General features: G+C 39.3%; 1 protein-coding gene and 1 long non-coding RNA gene across 4 annotated transcripts in view; both read right to left on the bottom strand.

Annotated features, from left to right (window-relative positions):
* Nucleotides 1-3944: 3944 nt before the first annotated feature.
* Nucleotides 3945-13643, bottom strand: LOC138159807 (uncharacterized). The gene is made up of 3 exons (XR_011167990.1): nucleotides 13456-13643; nucleotides 13192-13271; nucleotides 3945-4727 (listed from the first exon to the last, which is right to left on the bottom strand). It is a non-coding gene; the product is annotated as an uncharacterized lncRNA (long non-coding RNA).
* Nucleotides 13644-19253: 5610 nt separating this feature from the next.
* The window catches only part of DIP2C (disco interacting protein 2 homolog C), a 586558-nt gene continuing 582402 nt past the window's right edge, over nucleotides 19254-23409 (bottom strand). For all 3 annotated transcript variants that reach the window (XM_069086554.1, XM_069086552.1, XM_069086553.1), the window contains one exon: nucleotides 19254-22689. In XM_069086554.1, the coding sequence (XP_068942655.1) occupies nucleotides 22437-22689 (253 nt within the window). In that variant the 3' untranslated portion in view covers nucleotides 19254-22436. The remainder of the gene's footprint in view (nucleotides 22690-23409) is intronic.

Raw genomic sequence — 23409 nt, 5'->3', positions numbered from 1 at the left:
TTTGCCCTCCCTCTTCCCCAAGACAGCACATAATCTATACATACATTCATATTAAATATATTTTAACATTAGTCATGTTGTAAAGAAGAATTAGGACTAATGGGAAGAACCACAAGAAAGAAGAAACAACCTATTTTTCCAAACTGATCTCACTTTATGCTCTTGCAGGAACCTCATGTTCCTATTAATACGCATCATATCTTCTACCTTCCTGCTTTCGCACAAGATATCTTCCATGCCTGGAATGTTCTCATTCATAGTAGGTATAATAATACTATGTAGGCATAATAATATCAATAATAATAAATGCTTGGTAATTAAGTGCCATGAAATCACTGCTCCCCATCTCATTCTACCTTTAACCTTTTGTATTTTTCTTGTATAGTTATCCTGTGTATATGTCCCATTGATTCTAAGCTCTTGGAGGACAGAGAATGTATATCTGATTTATCTTTTATCGATTCTGCCTTCTGCCCCAGCCAAGTGTACTGCCCACAGTAGGTGCCTAATACATGTTTGCTGAATTGGATTGAGTTAGGATTATGTTTACTATCAGACCAACTCTGACTAATACTAGACAAGTGGCTATCATGCGTTTGGTGTTGTCTGATAACTAGCATTGGAAGCAAAAGATAATAAACCAATTTCCTGCCTCTAACATAACTGCTGCTGCCGTATTTACAAAAATCCAAACCCTGCCTAGGTTTCCAGGCCAGATTAAGCTTAACACCTCTCAGAGAAGGACTTATGTAGGGCCTTTGCTCCAAGGGCAAGGAGGTGTTGATGACCAGGGTGAGGCTATTCAAGATGCTAGATTATAATGGAAAGAAAAGAATTCTTTTAACCCCTTCCAGAAAGGGAGCATGAGAGGAAGTCAATGGGGGTAGCAACTAATGTAGCTTAGAGAGGGTTGGGTAAGAGAGGGAGGGAAGGAAAGATAGGCCTCTTCATTCAGAAATGTCACAAGATACATAGTGAGGGGGAATCTCCTTACCCTTGACTCCACAGGTCACTGCAGGCAGAACCTTGGGCCTGGGATCTATAGAGAATTGGCAGAAAATTCCCACTCCATTCCAGATTTCCTCTTCCTCTCCCCTACCAATCCCCCCCACCAAAAAAAAAAAAGGAGAAAAAAGAAAGGAGATGAGGAAAGAATAACAGAATTGGGCAAGGTTTGGAAAATAAGGCATCTTTAAAGCATATTTTCCTTTTTCGCACATTCCTCCCTTTCTTCCTGACCTCAGGCTCTAGATGTCTCAATATAAGGGTTCCTCCAGTGTGTCTGGGTGGGATAGGGCATCAGGGGGCCTTGGGGAGCAAAGCAGCTGACTTTTTGGTTGTTATAAAGTCATGTTATTGTCATTTCATATACTCTTTCAGTTATAACAAGGCAAAGCAAAGGCTGGCTGGGGTGTGTCGTTCTTCCAGATCAGCCCTCCAACCAAGCTGGGGAGGAGTTCCCCACCCCTGCTCTCTCTCACCAAGCTGGGCTCCTGAGGGAGTGTAGAGGGGATCTCAAGGAGATGAGAGAAAGGAAGAGGTATCTGTTGTCCCATGAGTGGAGCAAGCCCAGGGCAGCAGTTGGTATGGTGCCACACCTGCAGCTCCCTTCTGTAAGACTGTACTAAGTGACCTCTAACTCCAAGGCCCAAAGGGAGGTGAGTGTGACTCTATGTGTTTTATCTCCCTGGGAGCTGAGAACTGAGAGGCCCCAGCCTGACATGGCCCTTCCCGTTTTTTCTTAAATTCATCCTGTTAAAGAATTACATTTGCCATATTTAATATTATTTCTCTTAAATACCTGTGGTCAACCTTGTACTTGGGTTGCAGGTGTCACCTTGATTGCTGCATGAGGGTACCATGGGAGCCATGTAGGATAGAGGGACCTTAGAAGACCGCTGGCTTCTTCACCAGGGGCATAAGCATGGGCCATTTCATAAATACCCAGTGAGGGCAAAATTACTATGAATGCTGCCCTATCTTATGATGTTCCTTCGAATCAAGGTTGCACAGGCCTAGAAAAGGGTAGGTGCATGGGTGAGCTTGGAGATGACCTCAGATTGGGAGGCAGGGCCCTGGAGGCCTTGGTTGTGGACTAACCTACAGTACATTTAACCTAGTACTGATGTTTGTGTTACCATATATGAACCTGTGAACCTCTGAGGCATGCAGATGGTTTTTGGTTTTTATTTCTTTTTGATGGGATTTGTGATTTCTGTGGTGGTCAGTGTTTCTCAAACTGGTCTCAGGACCCATTTAAACTCTTAAAAATTATTAAAGACCCTGTAAGGGATAACATATAGTGAAGTTTCCCCATTCTGAAAAATCAAATTTAGAGTGGCTTCAGCATCCACTAGGCCTAAGTTTAGAAGTCACCTGACTTTATAGGAATCTGGGACTTAGAGGAATGGAGACCTTCCCCAGTGCCTCCTCAGCACAAGATATGCCAAATAAGCATAAAACTGCTTTCCTGGCCTTGCAATGGACACCCACATGTTTCTGTGTTCTTTGTCTCTGAGATAGATTCCCCTGCTTAGATTGTGAGTCCACCTCTGGGAGTGAAGGCCAGTTGGGGAGTTGGGGTTTCTGTGTTAGAGGGTATCTAACCATGGGCTTGTTTCCATGAGTCGCACTTCCTGGCAGATGACATGTGAGTGACCTCGGCAGTTCCCTTTCTCATGAGAAAGAATAAAGATCTTTTCTGATCTCAGACTCAGACTCTAAACTCTTTCATCTCACACTACCCCTAAATGTTTTTGTTTATTTGGTTGTATTTATCAATATTTACTCTATTAAGAATAAAAAGTAATACAATTCAAAAATATTAATTCATTAAAAATGAATGGGGTACACTCTCTCTCTGCACCCTCTGCAAAGTCTCCTCAGAATGAGGAGAAGGGAGAGAGACCAGAGACAAACTTTTGTAATTCTGGACAGACCTGAGTTTCCTAGGAAATTCCACAACCTAGGATCTTCCCCCCTTCCCTTGCTGTCAATCAGCCTTAAGCCCTTCAGGAATTTTAGGAATCTCTTAGAGCCCTTCCCTCTTCTTCACTTTGGTTTTGCCAAATAAGGATAGGTACATTTGGACTGGCTATCCCCTATTTCCTTGTTCTTTGTAAGCCTGCCTCCCAGCCAGAGATAGTGGTGGGCTTCTTTATTCCTTATCATTGGAGGAGATTTCTTGCTCAGATTGTAAGCCTGCCTCCCAGCCAATGGGAGAAGGGACAGTGGCTGGAAGGGGCTTGACTGCATTAGGGTATAAATTCTTGTTCCAGTTTCTGTAACACGCCTCATTCCACTGGTTTGTACTAGTGGAAGGGATGCCCACTTCTCAGGAGAACTGAATAAAACTTCCTGTTCTTTCCTCAAGACACCTCTGACTTTCAATTTTTTGGGAGGTGGGGGATTTTTCAGGTCCCTTACTCCACACAAAAATAACAATTAAAACTCATTATATGTTAATATTAATAATCTTTTTAGAAAAAAAACTTTTCCAAAACAAAGAAAATAGCGAGAAGCCTTAAATTGTTTTACATATTCTTGTGAATCTTATTAGTATCTGACTTAATAGAAGATAAGTGGGGGGTTTTTGTTATTGTTGGGGTTTTTTTTGCTTTTTGGAGGGCAATTGGGGTTAAGTGACATGCCCAAGGTCACACGGCTAGTTTTTTGCATTAAGTGTCTGAGGCCACATCTGAATTCAGGTCCTCCTGATTCCAGGGCCTCTATTCACTGTGCCGCCTAGCTGCCCCCAAGTGGTTTTTACACTTAGCCTCCATCTTTCCTCCCTGTCTCCTACCCTTTGGGTGTTGTCTTCCCGCATTAGAATGTAAAATCCTTGAAGTCAGGGAATATGCATTTCTTTGGTTTTGTTTTGTTTTTCCCTTGTATTTCTGCATCCAGCATTTATCACAGTGCTTGTTACACCGTAAGTACTTAGTAAATGCTTCTTTTCTCTCTCCCTCTCTCATCTGTTTTCAATCTGTTGTGATTGGGTGAAGTTTATGGGAAAAAATCCAGCCTCACAAAGGTACTTTGTTAGAACCTGGAGTGGTATTTTAATAGGCAAGTAATGTGTTAGGATTATTATGAAGATCATTTTGAACTAGAGGACCCTCTGAAGGGGTCTTGGAAACTCCTAGGGGTTGGTGAAACATACTTTGAGAACTGCTGGCATGGGGAAGTCCTGGGAATTTCCTCTACCAAAGTCAAATCAACACCTCTAAGAGAGTTGTCACTTAAACAGGGCCACTCAGGAGGTATGTGTCCTACCGTGTTTCCCCGATAATAAGACCTATCCCGAAAATAAGCCCTCCCCTTACTGTGTAAGATTCCTCTAAAATAAGCCCTCCCCCGAAAATAAGCCCTATTGAGATTGCTACTGTTCTTCCCCAGTGATTTGCTTGCTGGTGCCATTGAGAGCAGTGCCACGGAGGAGAGCTGAGGCAGGACAACATAAGCCCTCCCCTGAAAATAAGCCCTCTGGTGTTTTTCTTTCCAAAAAAAATAATAAGACAGTGTCTTATTATCGGGGAAACACGGTAGGTAAGCCTTAAATCCAATTCTTCTTCGACTCCTAGATCGCGTCCCCAGGCACTATAGCATCCTGCCCAGAGGGACATTAATGTACATCTTAAAAGAGTAGATGTTCCCCTTAGGTGACATAGGAGGCCTCTTCTAGCTTCTGCTCCTAGGATCCTTGTTTACCAGCTCAGTTCAGTGACCTGGAGGAATAATATTGATAGTTAGCATTTATATACAGATTTAAGATTTGCAAAATGATCTCATTTGATCCTCCACCACAAAGGTAGGGTTGCTATTTTACCGAAGAGGAAATTGTGACAGAGAGAGCTTATGGGATTTGCTCAGAGTCAAACAGCTTAGGGAAGTGATGGAGGTTATATTTGAACTCAGATCTATCCTGACTCCAAGTCCACTGTAGTTGTCAATCTCTATGCTTGTTTTACCCCATAAATTAAAAATAAAATAAACTTTAAAAAAAACCATAGTCATTTTTCAGGTCAATTTATACATCATCCTGCTATAATGAAATCAGAAAAGTGTGTCCAGATTAGTTGAAGGAACTGGTGATGCTTAGCTAAGAAAAGAGAAGACTGGAGGACAGGATGATTGTTTTCTAGTACATAAAGGGCAGTAATGTTCAAGAAAGACTTTCTGCCTGGTATAGACCTAGAACCAAGAGATGAAAGTTATAGAAATCACTTCAAAGTAATTTCATCCAACCAGAGCTTTCCAAAAATGCAATGTTCCCACCCAGGGAGCCAATCCTATACTTGGGCAATAGAAGAAATGATGAGTACTTTGTCCCTGGAGGCATTTAAGCAGATGTTGGATGAATATTTGTGAGGGATGTTGGGTCCTGACCCCATATGGGGTCATGACTCACAGTTTGAGAAACACTTCAGGGGTCTTGAGTGGGAAAGTTGTTTTTGTTTTGTTTTGTTTGCCTTTTGGAGGGCAATTGGGGTTAAGTAATTTGCCCAAGGTTACACAGCTAGTTTTTTTTTTCCCGTGTGTGGGGGGAGGGGGTGTTAAGTGTCTGAGGTCAGAACCGAACTCGGGTCCTCCTGACTCTGGGCTGGCGCTTTACTCACTGTGCCACCTATCCACCCCGTTGAGTGGGAAAGTTTAAGAAGCCCTGAGATAGATGGGAATCATAATTTGGGCAGAGGTTGGCCTAGATAGTATCTGGGGTCCCATCTAAGTCTGGAATTTTATGTTTCCAAATGGGCCATCTCAAACGTACCACTTGGGTTAAATCTGTCATCTAGAGATGAATTCCTTAGATGCTAACTTTTTATACTTCAATACTTCCAGGAGTCATGATTTTTTGGTGTGGGTCCACTCTCCCTCCAAAAATACAAGTCACAACTCCTCCCTATGTTAATGGGTGGTCTTCATGTATCCCATGAGTCAAAAAACAATCTGGAAGTCAGTCTATTGGCAACAAGCCTCTCTGAATTTAGGTGTGCTGGTCCTCACACAAAAGGTACACAGTCTAGTTGTTACAGGGTTCAGAGTTAGAACCTATCCAACTTAATAAGACTTATGAAGGCTTGAATTCCACTAGGATAACTTTTAACTACCCAGAGTCACCTCCCCAGCAAAATGAAATGCTTATTCTTATCACAGTGTTTACAGTTACTGTTGGCCATAGGACTTGGGCAAAGGAGAAAATTCGATTGATTCTGTAAATTGAAATTTTTTAATCTGCAGGTTGATAAAATAAATATACATTATATTTATCTATTATGGTGATTAGGAATTACTCCTATCTTGTTTCTAAAATGCAATCCTTTTAATCTGTTGTTTAAGTTTTATTTTCAGTTCCAAATACCCTTCTTTCCTCCATTCTCCCCCTGCCTATTGAGAAGTCAAGAAATATGGTACTTATTTTACATAAGAAGTCATACAAAACATTTACATAAGAAGTCATACAAAATATTAGCTATATTCTGAAAAAACAGGCAAGAAAAATAAAGTAAAAAAATATGCTTCAGTCTGCACTCTGAGTCTATCAATTCTCTCTTTGGAGGCAGATAGCATTTTACATCATGAATACTTTGGAGCCATTGTGGATCAATGTTATTGATCAAAGTGACTAAGTCTTTCACAGTTGATTATCTTTATAATATTGGTTTTACTATGCAGTTTGTTCTCATTTCACATAAGTCTTGCCAGGTTTTTCTGAAGCCATCACCATCAGTTTTTTATAGCACAGTAGTATTCCATCAAATTAATATACCGTAACTTGTTCAGCTATCCCCAGTTGATGGGCATCCCCTCAGTTTCTAATTCTTTGCCATCACAAAAATGAAGTTTTTGTACATGTCGGTTCTTTTCCTTTTCCTTTGATCTCATTGGGGTATAGGCCTACTAGTGGTATTGCTGGGTCAGAGTATGCCCAGTTTTATATCCTTTTGAGCGTAATTCTAAATTGTTCTTCAGAATGGTGGGACTCATTTACAATTCCACCAAGAATGCATATCTCCTCCATTTTTATCATTTTCCTTTTCTGTACATGGTAGCCAACATGAGGTGGTACTTCACATCTTTTTAGATTTTCATTTCTCTAATTATCAGTGATTTAGAGTATTTTATATGTCTATTGATAACTTTGACTTCATCTGAAAACTGACTGTTCATGTCTTTTAACCATTTATGAATTGGAGAATGGCTCTTAATTTTGTAAATTTAGCTCAAATACACATATGTACATATATATATGATATCTATGTATTTATATGAAATAAGACCTTATCAGAGAAGTGCTATAAAATTTTTCCCCAGTTTTCCTTCTTTTCTTCTAATTTTGGCTACGTTGGTTTCGTTTTGTAAAACATTTTTAACTTTATGTAATAAAAATCATTTATTTTACTACATGTGAATCTCTCTATCTTTTGTTTGATCATAAACTCTTCCCCTATCCATAGATCTGACAAATAACTTGTTCTGTGTACCCTTAATTTGCTTATTGTATCACCCTTTGTGTCTAAATCATGTACTTTGTGACTGTCTTGGTATACTGTGTGAAATGTTGGCCCATGCCTAGTTTCTGCTGTACTACTTTTCCAGTGTTTCCAGGATTTTTTGTCAAAAAATTAGTTCTTGCCAACAATAGTTGAGATCTTCAATTTTATATTATTCTAGATTACTTATGCTTATTTACTTTTGTATATTGCATACTCTAGCCTATTCCATTGATAAATACCTCTTTCTTATCCAGTACCAAGTTGTTTTAGTGATTTCTTCTTCATGATATAATTTAAGATCTGGTACTGCTAAGTCCCCTTCCTCCACATTTTTTTTATTGATTTCCTTGATATTCTTGATCTTTTGTTCCTCCAGATAAATTTTGTTATTGTTTTTTCTAGCTCTATAAAACAATTCTTTGGTAGTTTGATTGATGTGGCAATAAATAAATAAGTTAATTTTGGTAGTATTGTCATTTTTATTACATTGGCTCTACCTACCCTGATCAATTACTATTTCTCCAATTGTTTAGATCTAAGCAATCTATTATTTGTGTGAAGGGTGTTTTGTAATTGTGTCCATATAGTTCCTGTGTGTGTGTCTTGGCTAGAAGATTCCCAAGTATTTCATATTGTTTGCTATTATTTTAAAGAGAATTTTCCTTTACCACTCTTACTACTGGGTTTGTTTTTTTTTTGGTAATATATAGAAATGCTAATGATTTGCATGGGTTTATTTTATATCCTGCAACTTTGCTAAAGTTATTCATTGTTTTAACTTGTTTTCTAGTTAACTCTCTAGAATTTTCTAAGTATACCATCATATCATCTGCAAAAAAAAAAATGATAGTATTGCATCTTCATTGCCTATGCTTATTCCTTCAACTTTTTTCCTTGTCTAATTGCTACAGCTAGCACTTCTAGAACAATATTGAATAATAATGGTGATAACGGAAATCTTTGCTTTGCCTCTGATCTTATTGGAAAGATATGTAGTTTATCTCCATTACAGGTGATGCTTGCTTGGTTTTCAATAGGTAATACTTATCATTTTAAGAAAAGCTCTATTTCATTGCTTTCAGTAGGAATGAGTTATATATTGTCAAAAGCTTTTTCTTTATCTATTGAGATAATCATGTGATTTTTGTTGTTTTTGTTATTTTATGGTCAATTAGGCTGATAGTTTTCCTAATATTGAACCAGCCCTGCATTGCTGGTACAAATCTAGCTTGGTCTTAGTATATAATCTATGTGATATATTGCTGTCATCTCCTTGCTAGTATTTTACTTAAAATTTTTATATGTCTATATTCATTAGGGAAATTGGTCTATAGTTTATCTATTTTTGCTCTCCTTATTTAAGTATCAAAATCATATTTGTGTCATAAAAGATATTTGTTTTTTTTTTTTAAGCAATCAGGGTTAAGTAACTTGCTCAAGGTTACATGGCCAGTTATTTCTGGGTGTGGTGCTGAGCATCCGAGCTCAGGATTCGATCTCCAGGTCGTCCCAACACTGGAGCCGGTGCTCTTACTCGCTGAGCCACCTGGCTGCCCCTAAGCAATTGGGGTCAAGTAACTTGCTCAAGGTTACACGGCCAGGTGTTTCTGGGTGGGTGCTAAGTGTCTGAGCCCGGGATTCGATCTCCAGGTCGTTCTGACACTGGAGCCGGTGCTCTTACTCGCTGTGCTACCTGGCCGCCCCCATAAAAGATATTTGAAAGGATTTCTTTGTCTATTTTTTTTTCAAACAGTTCATAGAATAATAAAATTAATTGTTCTTTAAATGTTTGGTAAAATTTACTTTTAAATCCATCTGATCCTAAGTTTTTTTTGCTTAGGGAAACTCATTTATGGCTAGCTCAATTTCTTTTGCTGAAATACATTTACTTAAGTATTCCATTTCCTCTTCTGTTAATCTGGGCAATCTATATTTCTGAAAATATTCAGTCATTTTGTTGTTGTATTGGCAGATAATTGGGCAAAAGAGCTCCTAATAATTGCTTTAATTTCATCTTCATTGGTTGTGCTTTCACCTTTTTCATTTTTTTTTTTTTTTTGCTTTTTGGAGAGCAATTGGGTTTAAGTAACTTGCCCAAGGTCACATGACTAGGGTTTTTGTTTGTGTGTGTTAAGTGTCTGAGGCTGGATCTGAACTCAGGTTCTCCTGACTCCAGGGCCAGCACTCTACTCACTGCACCACCTAGCCACCCCAGACCCTTTTCATTTTCAATAATGGTGATGTGTGTGTGTTCGTGTTCGTTCTTCCCTTCTCGAGCCTGTACAGATGAAAGTGAAGTTCAAGCATTGCCCTTTCCACACACACCCCTTACCCTCCTGCAATTTTCCCATTCATTGTAAAAACTCTTCCTTGCATGGGTCTTTTATGTGAAATAATTTTCCACATTCTTCTTCTCCCTTCTACTGAATCCTTCTTTCTCACCCTTCCATTTTTCTTTTAAGGTCATCCCAACATAATGGACTTATACCCATACCCTCTAAGTAAGTAGACTCCTAGCTGCCCTAATTATGATAAAGTTCTTAGGAGTTAATTGTATCATTTTCCCATATAGGAATATAAAGACTTTAAACCTTATTGAGCCCCTTATTATTTCTCTTCCACATTTACCTTTTAATGTTCCCCTTGAGTCTTGTGTTTGAATGTCAATTTGTTTTTTCATTCAGCTCTGGTCTTTTTATCAGGAATGCTTGGAAGTCATCTATTTTATTAAATATCTACTTTTTCCTCCTGTGGGATTATACTCAGTTTTTCTGGGTAGGTAATATTTTTGGTTGTAATCTAGCTTCTTTGCCTTCTAGAATATCATATTCCAAACACTCCACTTCTTTAAAATATTAGTTGCTAAATCTTGTGTGAGTCTGATCATAGCTCCACGGTATTTGAGTAGTTTCTTTCTGGCTGCTTTCAATATTTTCTTCTTGACCTGTGAGCTCTGGATTTTGGCCATAACGTTGCTATAAGTTTTCATTTTGAAATTTTTTTCAGAAGGTGATTGGCAAATTTTTCAATTTCCACTTTGCCTTGTGGTTCTAAAATAACTAGGCAGTTTTCCTTTATAGTTTTTTGAAGTAAGATATCTAGCCTCTTTTTTTTTTGTCATGGTTTTCATGTAATCCAAAAATTCATAAATTAACTCTTTGATCTGTTTTCCAACTCAGTTTTTTTTTCCTGTGAGATAGTTCATGTTTTCTTCTATCTTTTCATTCATCTGACTTTATTTTATTGTTTCTTTATGTCTCCTATGGTTAAAAGCTTCCACTTGAAATCAGATTTTTAGAGAGTTATTTTTTTCAGTGGGGTTTTGTACCTTTTTTTTATCATTTGGACAATTCTGATTTTTAAAGGGCTATTTTCTTTAATATTTTTGTGCCTCTTTTTACCAAGCTATTAATTCTCTTGTCATAATTTTCTTACATAGCTCTCATTTTTTCCAACTTTTTCTTCTGCTTTCATTTGATTTTTAAAAATCATATATTTTTTATTCCTTTCTTTAACTTTTCAAGGAATTTTTGTTGGGTTCATGTTTAATTTGTATTTTTCTATGAGTAAGTGTTTTTACATCATTTTTATATCTTTTACATCTTTTTTTGGATGTATCTTGAGCTTTCTTGTCACCAAAGTCTTTTTTTAAATTATCAATTTATTTTGTTGTTTCCTCATTTTTCTAGTCTATTTCTTGACTTTTTACTTTATATTAGAGTTGGCCTATGTTCACCTCTGAGGTTATGGTAAATATCTGGCTCGAGTTTCAGTCTTTTATGTTCTTCTGCTGCTTTCATAGATCAGGGGAGACCCAGAAATTTTCAGTGCTTCCAACATGGTTTGAAATTGGGAGAAGTCTGGTTACTGCCCTCCTGATCTGAGCTCTGGTACTTAGACAGGTACTGCCTCATTACTGTTCCATTTCAACCTGGAACTGTAACCCAGAACTGTAACCCAGAACTGGGTAGTGAGTGACAGAGATTCCAAGTGGCTAGTACAAAGGTCTCCTGAAATCTCTTTCTGACTAGATGTTTGGCACCCCCTGGGTACTGGATTATTTCCCACCACTGTGTGGGGGTGCCACTTCTGTCAGGCTGAGCTCTCAGCTAGCCCTGATCCTAGTATCTGCAAACTTTTTTTTTTTTCTGTCTTTCTAAGCTGCCTTGGGCTAGAAAAATGACTCATTGGAATTTTTTGTCATCATCCTCTCTCAGAATTTGGTTTGGGATGCTTTTTAAGTCATTATAGAGAGGGTGTGTTAAGATAACTTGGCAAAAATGCTGGCTTCACTCACCATCTCGGGTCCACTCCCTCTGCTCTGTGGTCTTAAGCAAGAGTCAGACAATAGGCTAGAAAGCACATGGGACACTCAGAACACTGTGAACGTTACTACATACCTGCATAGGGTCTCAGGGAGGACTAGCACCTCTGGTGAGAATGCTTGCTGAGAGCCCTTTTCAGGGCTAATCACCCTCCTTTGGTGTCTACCTGTCACCCAACTCTCACTTGTGGCTCCAAGAAACTATAGCATGCACAGTTACCCTACCTCTATACACTGTCTCAGCAGATGGGATAAACCAGGATGAGGGTAGCCCACAGGCTTTAAACCCATTGGTGAGTTAGAGGGATGCCTACCCCAAGCATGTGAAGACTTCTCCTGGCTGAGTGGGAGGATGGGAACAATTTATTCCAATGACCCTGAAGGTGGCTGAAGCAAGCATTGTGGAGTGGTAAAGAGCTTGGTATGACACCAAGGTCATCCACTGCATCTTCAGCTGTCACCAGTTGTCCTTACTTTTGTCTGGCCAATGAACTTCCATGGCTGGAAGAGATAATGAGGTCACAACTCTGCTTTACTTAAGTCCAATTCACATGCAAGCCACGACGTCATTCCTGAAGTCATTGGTCTTCTTCAAAAATGAAGGATGAATAACCTCAACAATAACACACCTGAGACTTTTATTTAATGCTAGCTAACAGTTATGGAACCCTTGAAATGTGCAGTGTTTTGCATACAACCCTGTGAGATAGTTGCCCTTATTCCCCCCATTTTGCAGGTGAGAAAAGTGAAGCTCAGAGACTTTTCTGCAGTCATACAGCTAAGTTTGTGAAGCAGGATTTGAACTTGTGCCTTTTTGATTCTAGATATCTGACTGTCCATTTTGGGAAGCTATTCAACTTTCCCCACCCCTCAGAAAAGAGACAAAAACATAAAAGCTTGAAACAGAGCATTGATACCTGGAGACCACAAGGAATCCAAAAAAAACAGCTGAGATTGATGACTTAGAGATCAGCAGAAACAAAAATACCTATTATATTTTACTATTCAAAAGTCACATAAGTAGCCAACATAACTAATGGGTGAGAACTGTGCCTCTGATATGATGCCTAGCATTGCTTCTGACTATGATTAACTGGCTGAATTAAATACACTGTATACTGTTTGACCATCTTGAAGAGCTCAAACCTGTTTCAAGCCCAGGCATCAAGTTCTGAGCAAGTCTCTCTAACCATCTGCCACTTTGCTGGGATGACTTCTGTCTCCACAATAGGGTATTGTGCTATACTTGGCCAACAGGTTCTTGATGGTTACATAATAATTTGACTGTTGATTCATTTAAAGTAAAAAAAATAAAGCAATACCCGGCACTTACTAACCTCCACCATGGAACTTTTCCAACCTCTTCCTCACCTGTTCTTTCACATTGTTCTTCTGCCAGGTGTGCTCCAGGTTCCTGCATATGCTAGCTCCTCTTCCAGTCAGAAAGCCTGCTGGGGAGTAAAAAACTCATTCATCAGATGTTTCGTGTGCACCTAAGACAGTCAAGGCACTGGGATAAGGGCTACAAGGGACTGAAAGGTGAACTAAATATGCTATCAGGGAGGAAACTTTACCGTCTAAAAGGGGAAATAATGGGAATAACACAACAGACATTTCCACAACTTTTTGGCTTACAGAGGGCTTTTTTCTCTCTCTCAACAACCCTATGAAGTCATACAAGTCCTGTTGTCCCAGAGGTTGTGTCTTGCTCAAGGTTGCATAGACTGTGATTAAGCCTTGTGCCCAGGTCTTCTGACTCAAAGACAAGGAATCTTTTCATTATTACATGAGGCCATACAAGGCAGCACAGCCCAAACAGGGTGGGGATCCTGTGGCCTTCTAGGTTCTTGGATGTGGCTTTTTGACTGAGTCCAAGTTTTACAAAAAAAAAAGTGTGTGTGTGGGGGGGATTTGTTCTGTAAAGTTTGGATTCAAAGAGCTGTACTTGAGGACCTAGAGGGCCACATGTGGCCTGGAGGTCACAGGTTCCCTACCCCTGGCCTAAGAGAACCTGCTAAACTTGACAGTTTAGAGCTAGTTTTAGGAAGTCAGTCTCCTGTTGAATGTCTCCAGAATTAAGCTATATCCTTCAGAATAATTCATCACCAAAGAGGGGAACCATGTGGGATCCCAGCCCAATTCTGAGACATGATTAAACATGATTTAGGGATACAAAGGGAGCGGTAAGGTGGCCCTGTGCATAGGCAGGGCCTAGAGTCAAGAAGACTCATCTTCCAGAGTTCAAATCTGGTGTCAGACACTAGCTGTGTGACCCTGGGAAAGTCACTTAATCCTGTTTGCCTCAGTTTCCTCATGTAAAATGAGCCAGAGAAGGAAATGGCAAACCACTCCATTATCTCTGGATCCCAAATGGGGTCATGACAAGTTGAACATGACTGAAACAACTGAACAATAACAAAGAAGAGGGCTGAAGTTAAGACAAATCAATAGACATTTGTTGAGTTATGATGTGCCAGGTACTATACTAAATACTGGGAACAGAAATGGAAGCAGAAAGAAGGACAATCTCTGTCCTCTTGTGGGGAAGACATAAATAAAAGGAAGCTGAAAAATGGGGAAGGGGAGAGGGAGGAGGTATAATGGATGGAGTCATGGAAGATGGGGAAGAAAATCCAGAGAATTAGGAGGAGAGCCTGGAGAGGACTGACTGGAGAGTGGCTGGCCAGGCCACTTTCCTCAAAATGTAGATTCTGGAAGGAATTGTCCAGTTGGAGCAAGGGACCACAAGGGCAGGGTGAGCTTTCAGGGTGAGAAGGCTGCTGTGGTATGTGGAGAGAATCGGAATGGAAGTCGGAGAGAAATGAAAGACAATCTTTCTTCTGTTACTCCTTTCTCGTAAATCAAAGCTGGATCATGGTGGCTTCTTGACTCCTTGTATGCCCTTGGAAGAGTGGGTGTTCCCAACAGGTGTCAATCAACTCTGGTTAACAATTTATGAGAAAAAAATAAATATTATAATGAGAAGTAGACCTAATGAGGAGCTGGGGGACTTTGATTATTTCATTCTTACTCCCAGACCACCCCCAGCCTGGGCAACCTAGACAAAGGACCTACCCCCACCTACCCACCCAAGCCAGAGTAGAACACAATGGGCTTCCTCAGTTGGGTGGGGTCCGAATAAAGATTGAGGAGAATGTGAAATTCAATCTCATTATCAGCCCTATTCTTCAGAGGTTGATTTGGCTGAGTAAAGAATGAGGAAATAGGAAGGGAAAAAATCCTGGATCTCCCCAATATTAACAATTGGTTATTTAATAATCATTTCTCTCATTGGATATGTTAAGTTTGAGAGGTATCCAAATGAAGAAATCTTCTATGCATCAGGAAATAGGGGATATAGCAGATATAAATTAAGAAGCCATCATTTTGTTGCAGAGTATTCATCTGTTGAGAGGAGGGGTGAATGACATATTTCAGTATTAATGTGATATCAGAACAAAAGATTATTCACACATATTTTTTAAAAAGAAAGAAATCACATACCCATCCATTCCAAACCATCAAGATCTAGAGCTAATAGAGACCCTAAAGATCATGCAGTCCAACCTCTTCAATTTAAAGGCAGGGAAACTGAGGCCCAAAGAAAGGAAGGGAATTGCCTAAGGTCATAGAGGTAGTAAATAGCAAAGATAGGAGTCAAACCCAGGTCCTGTGACTCCAAGTACAATGTTTCCCCAGTATTTCTGCAGGACTTTAAGTTGTGCAAAAACACTGAACAGACATTTCATTTGAAATGAGAGAGATACTTCAAGTGTGATTCTCTCCATTTCTAGATAAAAAAAACAGGCTCAGAGCATTGAAGTAACCTGCCCAAGGTCACTGAATTTAATTCAGTTGGGTCCAGGTACTGGAGGTTGAATCTGAACTCATATCTACTTGACTCCAAATCAAACATTCTCTGCCATGCAAAGCTCCCAAATCTTTAATGTGCCACAGGTAACTGTCCTCATTGCTTTCTCTTTCTATTATTATCACCTTGGAACTATGGCTCATCCTTAACCCTAGGGGGTAAATTGACCACACCAAGATTGGACTGGTATATTCCACTATATTCATGAATGACCACAAGGTGACCTGGACCATAGGATCATAGATTTGATTTGGAAGAGACCTTATATTCATCTGTTTGCACTACCACATTTTACCAATGAAGAAACTGAAGTACTGAGTGGTTGAGTCACCCAAACTCAAGCAGGTAAATTCAAAATTAGAACTTGAACTTAGGTTGAATCCAGGGCAGTTCCCATGAGTGCTACACCAAGATGGCCAAAATAAGCTTCTCAGCCATGATGGGTTCTGATGACTTCATCTTATGGGTCAGTGCCTTCAAGACTGAAAAATAAAAACAGGTTATTCTAGCCTAAGAGAACCTACTTGACCTGAGCTAGTTTCCATCAGATTGAACCTAGTTTTAGTAAATTGGTTTCCTGTTGCACATCTCCAGAATTAAGCTAAATTTCCCTGAATACCTTTGTACCATAACGAGCAGCCTTCTGGGATTCCAGTCCAGCTCTCTGAGACATGATAAAATGTGCAGCACATCTGTGGGAGACAAAAGGTAGGGGTGGGAAACAAATGTTATGGAAAATGGGGGAAAAGCCTAGGGTCTATGGGAATAATAATACATCGAGTCATCAAGTAATACATTTCTACCTCTAGAAATAATTTCTTGAGGTCAGGCAAGGCTACAAAATCTCTTGAGAGGGAAAAGGCTGAGGTTTGAGTAGCCTAATCACTCCTCCCTCAGGTGTCAACCCTCTGAATCTTAATGCATTCACAAACATTTCCATACAGCCGGAGCTTAGTAGGGGCTCCGCACTTTGATGGATCACTTTTCTGGCTTAAATTAGCATGAATAATAACCACATTTTACACTTATGTAATGCTTTATTCCAGTGGTGTCAAACTCAGATAGAAAGAAGCTACTAATCCATAGGGTCAGGGTCCTTGTACTGTCACATGTTGACTTAGTTTAAAATTTTAATGTTATCTGTTTTATTGTATTTTATTTCTTTGATTTTTTTTTTTGGAGGGGGTAAGACAAGGCAATTGGGGTTAAATGCTTTGCTCAAGGTCACACAGCTAGTAAGTGTCAAGTGTCTGAGGCCAGATTTGAACTCTGGTCCTCCTGACTCCAGGGATGGTACTCTATTCACTGCATCACCTAGTTGCCCCCAAATTATATTTTAATATGGTTTTGGCTACATTGTAGAGTTGTCAAGCATTTGACACCTTTGCTTTACACCATTTCAAGATAGTTTCAGAAATTTCCATAATTCTTCCTTATGAGGTATGTGGGATAGTTATTAGTTAAATTGGAGACCTGGCTTACCTAGGAGTACACAGATAATTAGAGAGAGACAATATGAAAACTGCCAATAGAAAATGGGTATCCATGCATGGTATTTGTCTTAGGGAAGGATAACTTTGGTTACCTAAGACAGTCTTTCCTTCCTATGTGATCTCCTCAACTCCTAGACTCTCTAGTACTTAGCATAGTTCCCAACACACTTCAAAAAAGCTTGTTAACTTGATTTGACTAGCATAGATGAGTATCTGTTACCTATTTCCAGAGCAATGGGTGAGAAATTCCAGGCATGGAGTGTAGAATTGCAACTTTCTACCTGTGCGTCTGGTTAGAACTTCAGACTAGTCTGCATTATTGATCTATACTGGTCTGCACTGGATCAGGAGTCTACATCGAAACCCACCAAGTTGCTTATTGGAGCTGCTATCTTCCTAGGCAATGTGTGATCAACCCCTAAGGATGTTCCAGGACTGAATTAAGTTAATCTAGATTTGGCTGAGCATGGGGAGAGGAGAGCTAAGGTAAGGAGGGAAGTTAAGGGGGAAAATGCTTTTAGATCAAACCTTGTGGTTTCCGGCCCGCCAGCTTTGAGTTCTGTTGACTTTCAAACATGATCCAACAAGCCTGAGCTCTTTTCATACCAGGGGGGCCCGATGGGGGATGAACACCCTACTATTTCCCCAAAGAAAAAGCCATAATGAGGCCCACAGATCTTGAGCAAAGGATGTGGCTTTTAGCTGTCGAGTGAATCGAGTCAATTTTGGTTGCAGCAGTGAACAGACTATTTCCTGAGGTGTCACAGGCTGCCTGCAACAGGACAGATGCAATTGCCAAACCCTGAGAATGTGCTTCAGTTTGTGGTTTACTTATTTTTCAGTCTTGTCTGGCTCTTCATGACCCCTTTTGGGGTTTTCTTGGCAGGGATACTGGAGCGGTGTGTCATATCCTTTTCCAGCTCATTTTACAAATGAGGAAACTGAGGCAAACAGGGTGAAGTGGCTTGCCCAGTGTCACACAGCTAGTAAGTGTTTGGGGCCAGACTTGAACTCGGAAGATGAGTCTTCCTGATTCCAATGTACCACCTAGCCCAGTCTTTATGCTTGTTACTGCTACTCACAAAATGTTGGTAAGGGTCTAGTGCTTTGTGTATTTCCAGAAAAAAAAATACATAAGATATAATACATGTTTAACTGTCTTTACGAGGGTGGGAGAGAGGGAAAACAAAAACATGTTACTGTGCTAAATTGCTCAAAGCAACAAGTGTCTACCCTGGGATGTAAAACTTGCTGAAAGCGTGAGAAGCAGCTTGACCTGGTGCATAGTGTGCTAAACTTGGGAATGGAGAAAAGTTAGCTTCAAATTCCAATTTGACACTTAGTGACTGTGTGACCCTGGGCAATTCCTACAAGCTGAGTACTTGTCTCGCTTTCTAGTGTAAATTCCTGGAGAACAGGAACCATTTCATTTCTCTCTTTGTACACCTAGTGCCCAATAGTGCCTAGTATACAGTAGGCACTTGATAAAAGCTTGTTGTTGAGCCTCAGTTTCTTCATTTGTAAAATGGAGGTAAAAATAGTATCTAATTCATAGAGTCATCAGGGTATATCTCAAATGAGATACTCTGTTATGATCTATACTAAGTCAGTTTGAAAAAACATTTCTTAATTGCCTATTGTGTACTAGGCATTGTGCTAAGTGCTGGAAATAGAAAGGCAAGTCTCTGCAGTCTAATGGGGGAGACAACATGCAAAGAATGACATAGAAACAAGCTATATATATAGGATATACTTGAGGTTATCAATAAAGGGAAGGCATTAGAAATTACGTAGAATGAAAAAGGTTTCCTGTAGCATAAGGTGGGATTTTAGCTGGGACTTGAATGAAGCCAGGGGGTAGCAATGGGGAGGGTGAGCATTCCATGCACTGGGGGACAGCCAATGAAAATGTACTATCACTTAGGCAATTAGTCGGATAAATGACACAAGAGACAATCCAGTAAAGGGGTGGGGGGAGGTTGGGGGCAATGTCCTTGTGCTTTAAAGAGAGCTCAGCTGCTTCAGAGTCTATTTCTGTTTGTCCCCCAAGGGAACCCATTAAGAAACTATTTTCAGAGCAACAAAAATAAAAGCTTTTATTTGTTCATTTGAATATAAAACAGGCGTTATCACAGATGTACAAAGCGTACTGGTGGTTTAACATACAAGAAGGTTTGCTGTCCTTTGCACATAAAAACTTTGTTTGAAACTGTGATTGGCTGAGTATATGAACTGCTCTAACCAGTCACCACACTCTATGAAATAACGCTGCTAACATTCAACTGATAAAAGGGACAGTCTCCCCTTGGGTAAAGTGTCAAGCAGGATTAAATATATATATATATATATATATTCATTTATTTATATATATATATATAAAATAAACAAGCACCATGAGGAATCTGCTCCTGTTTGATTAGGTCTGTGTGTGTGTGTGTGTGTGTGTGTGTGTGAATGTTCATTGTGTACCCTCTCTTTGTGCAATTTGATTACATGGTTTTGTCTGACTTCGAAAGCACAAGGTCACAAGACAAACATTTTATACATTCTCATGAATGGTTTATCTACAATACAGTTCCTAATACAGAACAATCCTTCTTTATTGCTGAATCTGGTGGTATCAAAGGGTTGCCTTCCATTTTGCTTTGTACTATGTTGCTCCAAATTCGGTCCTTTATCACTTTTGAGTAGAAAACTCAACCCCACAGATGACAGGTTGCAGAAGAGATCCATTATTATTAACTCCTTTCCGACTGCATTGCAGCATATGTTTCTCCCCTCTCCCTCTTCCATGAACGCAGAGTTGATTTGGTGAAGGCTAAAGTAACATTGGAAGGGATGGTTAAATTTGGCCAAAGGGACAGAGGTGGAATTTCACAAGTTACCCTCTTCGACTCCCCACTGGACAATTATTTTTCAATTGATCAAAATCATATTTGAAATTAGAGTCAACTTTCCCTTAGAACAAGGAGATTGCATGTGTATAAGATGTTTCTTATTTTCTTTTTCCTTATATGATTTTTTTTGTCCCTTAGGAAATAGAGGACCTCATGTTATACAAGTTCTCAGATTGTGTTTGGAGCTTATGTTTAGAAATATTAACACATCAATGAAGTCCAAAATGGTGATCTAAAAAGCAAATGCCTTAAGGACATGGGAGGATGCGCTGTACATGCAGACAAAAAAAAAAGGTGCCTCCAAAAAATGCTCAAAACAATCCACCTTGGATTTGGAAGTCAAACAAAACTTTCTTTTAGCAAAGGGCCCACTACTGAATGCATACTGCAAAGTCAAACATAGACATTGCCTAAAAGTGTCATTTAAAAAAGAAAAAGAAATGGATCTAAATTTTTCCCAGCAACAATCTCAGTCATGCATATCCAGTAACAAGAGAGCTATCAAAGGAGCCTATTTGGGACAATTATAAAATAAATCAGTCTTGGGTGGCTGCTGATAGACTCACTTGGTCAGACAGACAGGCCGTCTTGATTTAGCAATGTACTAATGAGCTCTGAAAATTAAAAAAAAAAATCAGGGGGGAGGGGGACAGAGGGAGGAAAGGAGAGAAATGAATGGAAATAGGACCTGAAGATCTATGTATCTATGGGCAGTAAAATGAAGGCAGCTGTGAAGCATGCTTTGTGACTCTTCCCTACTGATGGCCTCTGTTACAGGCTACCAGGGCAGCTCAGCTCCTAGAAGAACTTCCCTTGGTCTAAGAGACCCTGTAGAAGAGAAACTCACTAGCTCGGTTACAGGCAGGAGGAGAGAAGACCATTTATCTAATTCCATTCCCTAAAGTTGTCTTGGAGAATGTGCCTACCCACTACAATGGCCATTGGAGGGAGAAATGAGACCAACTTGGTGCAAGTGACCATGTAAAACCATTCCTTATCATATCACAATGATAACAGCAATGAAAAAAAAATAAACACACCAACAAAAATGATGGGGAAAACCTGTGCAACAAATTCTTGCAGCTAGGAAACAGTGCTATTCGCCAACCTGCCTTCCTAAAGTCTAACAAGTGTAAGCACATGCCAGCACAAATATAGTTATTGTTACCTCTGTGGCAAAGAAAAAAAATATTTTAGTGCATGTTTAGCCTTAAATTCATTCACCATCTTCGAGATGGCAAAAATTTCACTTGCTGGTATCTGGTATCTAGAAGAAACTTTGAGACAGGGTTACTTGGCAATCCATGATTGCTTTCATCAGAGAAAGTTTGTGTGAGTTAACACTCAATTATCTACAGTAGAGTGGGGGGAGGGGTAACGGGGACACCATGCAAGTGACAAGTTCTGTATTTTAAACTTTAAAATCTTTTTTGTCCTTAGTGAATTTATATTTCATATATATATATTTGATGTGATACTATCCACGCAAGATAATACAACACTTTTTTATATTAGCAAACATTACAAGACTTTAATATTCTTGAATGTTTTCTCTTTTATACTTCTAAAGAGATCAAAATAAATTAAACGTTTTGTACATAATTACATATGAAGAAGTTAACTTATTTTATCTTTTTAGTTTAGTACAAAGATATTTGCAAGATAATTGCCGAAATACACCTTATTTATAATTTCTTTGTTCTATGCTAACATCAAAGGCCATTTGTCAGCCTTTGTCCTTCGGCACATTTCTGACAAAGAAAGCTGCTAAATTCTAATTGGAAGGTGCTATTTGGAAAGTTTTCGTACCTCAACACGTTTTCCTAAAACAATGGGATCTAAAGATGGCTTCAATTAGTAACAGATCCACGTTGGTAAGATTGATGACACATTAAAACAGTGAAAACAATTCTTTGTCACACTATGTAAAATTGTCTAAAAGAACCCATTCAGAGGGCAGATTTTTTTAAAAAATTGCTACTTCAGCTCAACATAAAGTACAAAGCCACATTTACGCGGAAAGTACTTATCCAGTAAGCCAAAAAAAAGAAAAAAAAAGAAAAGAAAAAAAGTTTTAAAATGGGCTTTTCCAACAAACCAAAGGCAGTAATCCCAAAGTCCTTCTGAGCTAAAAATTTAGTGGTAAATGAAACACGTTTCACATTTTATTCCCTGGCCAATTGTGACTGCTTCGAAAAGTCATCATCATCATCACCATCATCACTGTCATCATCACAATAACAGAAACAGTTCCAATCCAATGGGCATCACCCTCGCTTCTCTGCACATTTTTAGTGGACACTGAGAAAAATGTATACATCTCTAGTAAGGTCCATGGAAGCCAAAGGGACAAGACTACATGTTGTAGGCCACATAAATTGGATCTAGCTGGTCTGCCAAAAATCCATCTCGTAGGTGCATACGCTGCTTCTCTCCACGGGAGTTGATAGGAATGACACCAATGTCCACCACCACCACTACGCCTACAATCAGGTAATGTTCCTCTAGAACCACATTCGTGACTAAGGGAACAAGGTCCAAGGCTTCTTGCTCTGATCCATCCAGCTCAACCACGACGACCAATAAGTTTGTCCAAGTAAACACAGCACTAGGAGGGGAGAAGACGAATCATTAGTGTACTAGGCAGGATAGGGCTAAAAAATTCTATAATATTATATATTATATGCATACATACATATATAAATATAATAGATACCTTTTGTTTTTGTTTTTTTATCACTGTCATTTCCTGTTATACCACCCCCACGTCTTCCCACTGAACCCTCCCTAGTAACAAAATAAAGTCAAGTGCACGCAACAAAGCTACCACATCTGATAGCATTCACCTCCCTGAACTCTTCCTGCTCCCCTCCCCCATGCTTCTAAAAGGAAAAAAATTTGCTTCATCATCTGTTCTCCCAGACTAAGATTAGTTATTGTAATTAATCCAAGGTCAGCTGCCTTTTACTGTTCTTTTCAATTATATGATGATAGTAACATTTTTCTCCTTGTTCTGCATTCTTCACTTTCCAATTCATGTCTTCCTGTGTTTCTATAAATTCTTCGTATTTAAAATTTTTCTTACAGCAGAATTACCATTCCAGTTACATTCATATTCCACAGTTTGTTTAGCCATTCACTCCCCAATCCATGGGCACCCCCCTCTTTTTTCCTGTTACATTAAGAAGAAAGGCTGTTATGAATATTTTGTCTTTGCCTTTCCTGGTGGGTATAGATGCCAGGGTATATATGTTACTGGATCAAAGAGCATGAACAGTTTAGAAATTAAAAAACATTTTTTGGCATAAGTCAAAGGTAATGCATACTA

The sequence above is a fragment of the Petaurus breviceps genome, unplaced genomic scaffold, assembly GCF_028583685.1.
Source record: "Petaurus breviceps papuanus isolate PSGF00001 unplaced genomic scaffold, PetGlider_PUasm1.0 178, whole genome shotgun sequence".
In the NCBI taxonomy this organism is placed as follows: Eukaryota; Metazoa; Chordata; class Mammalia; order Diprotodontia; family Petauridae; genus Petaurus; species Petaurus breviceps.
Note: the sequence above shows the minus strand (reverse complement) of the source record. Positions and strands in the feature narration are given on the sequence as shown.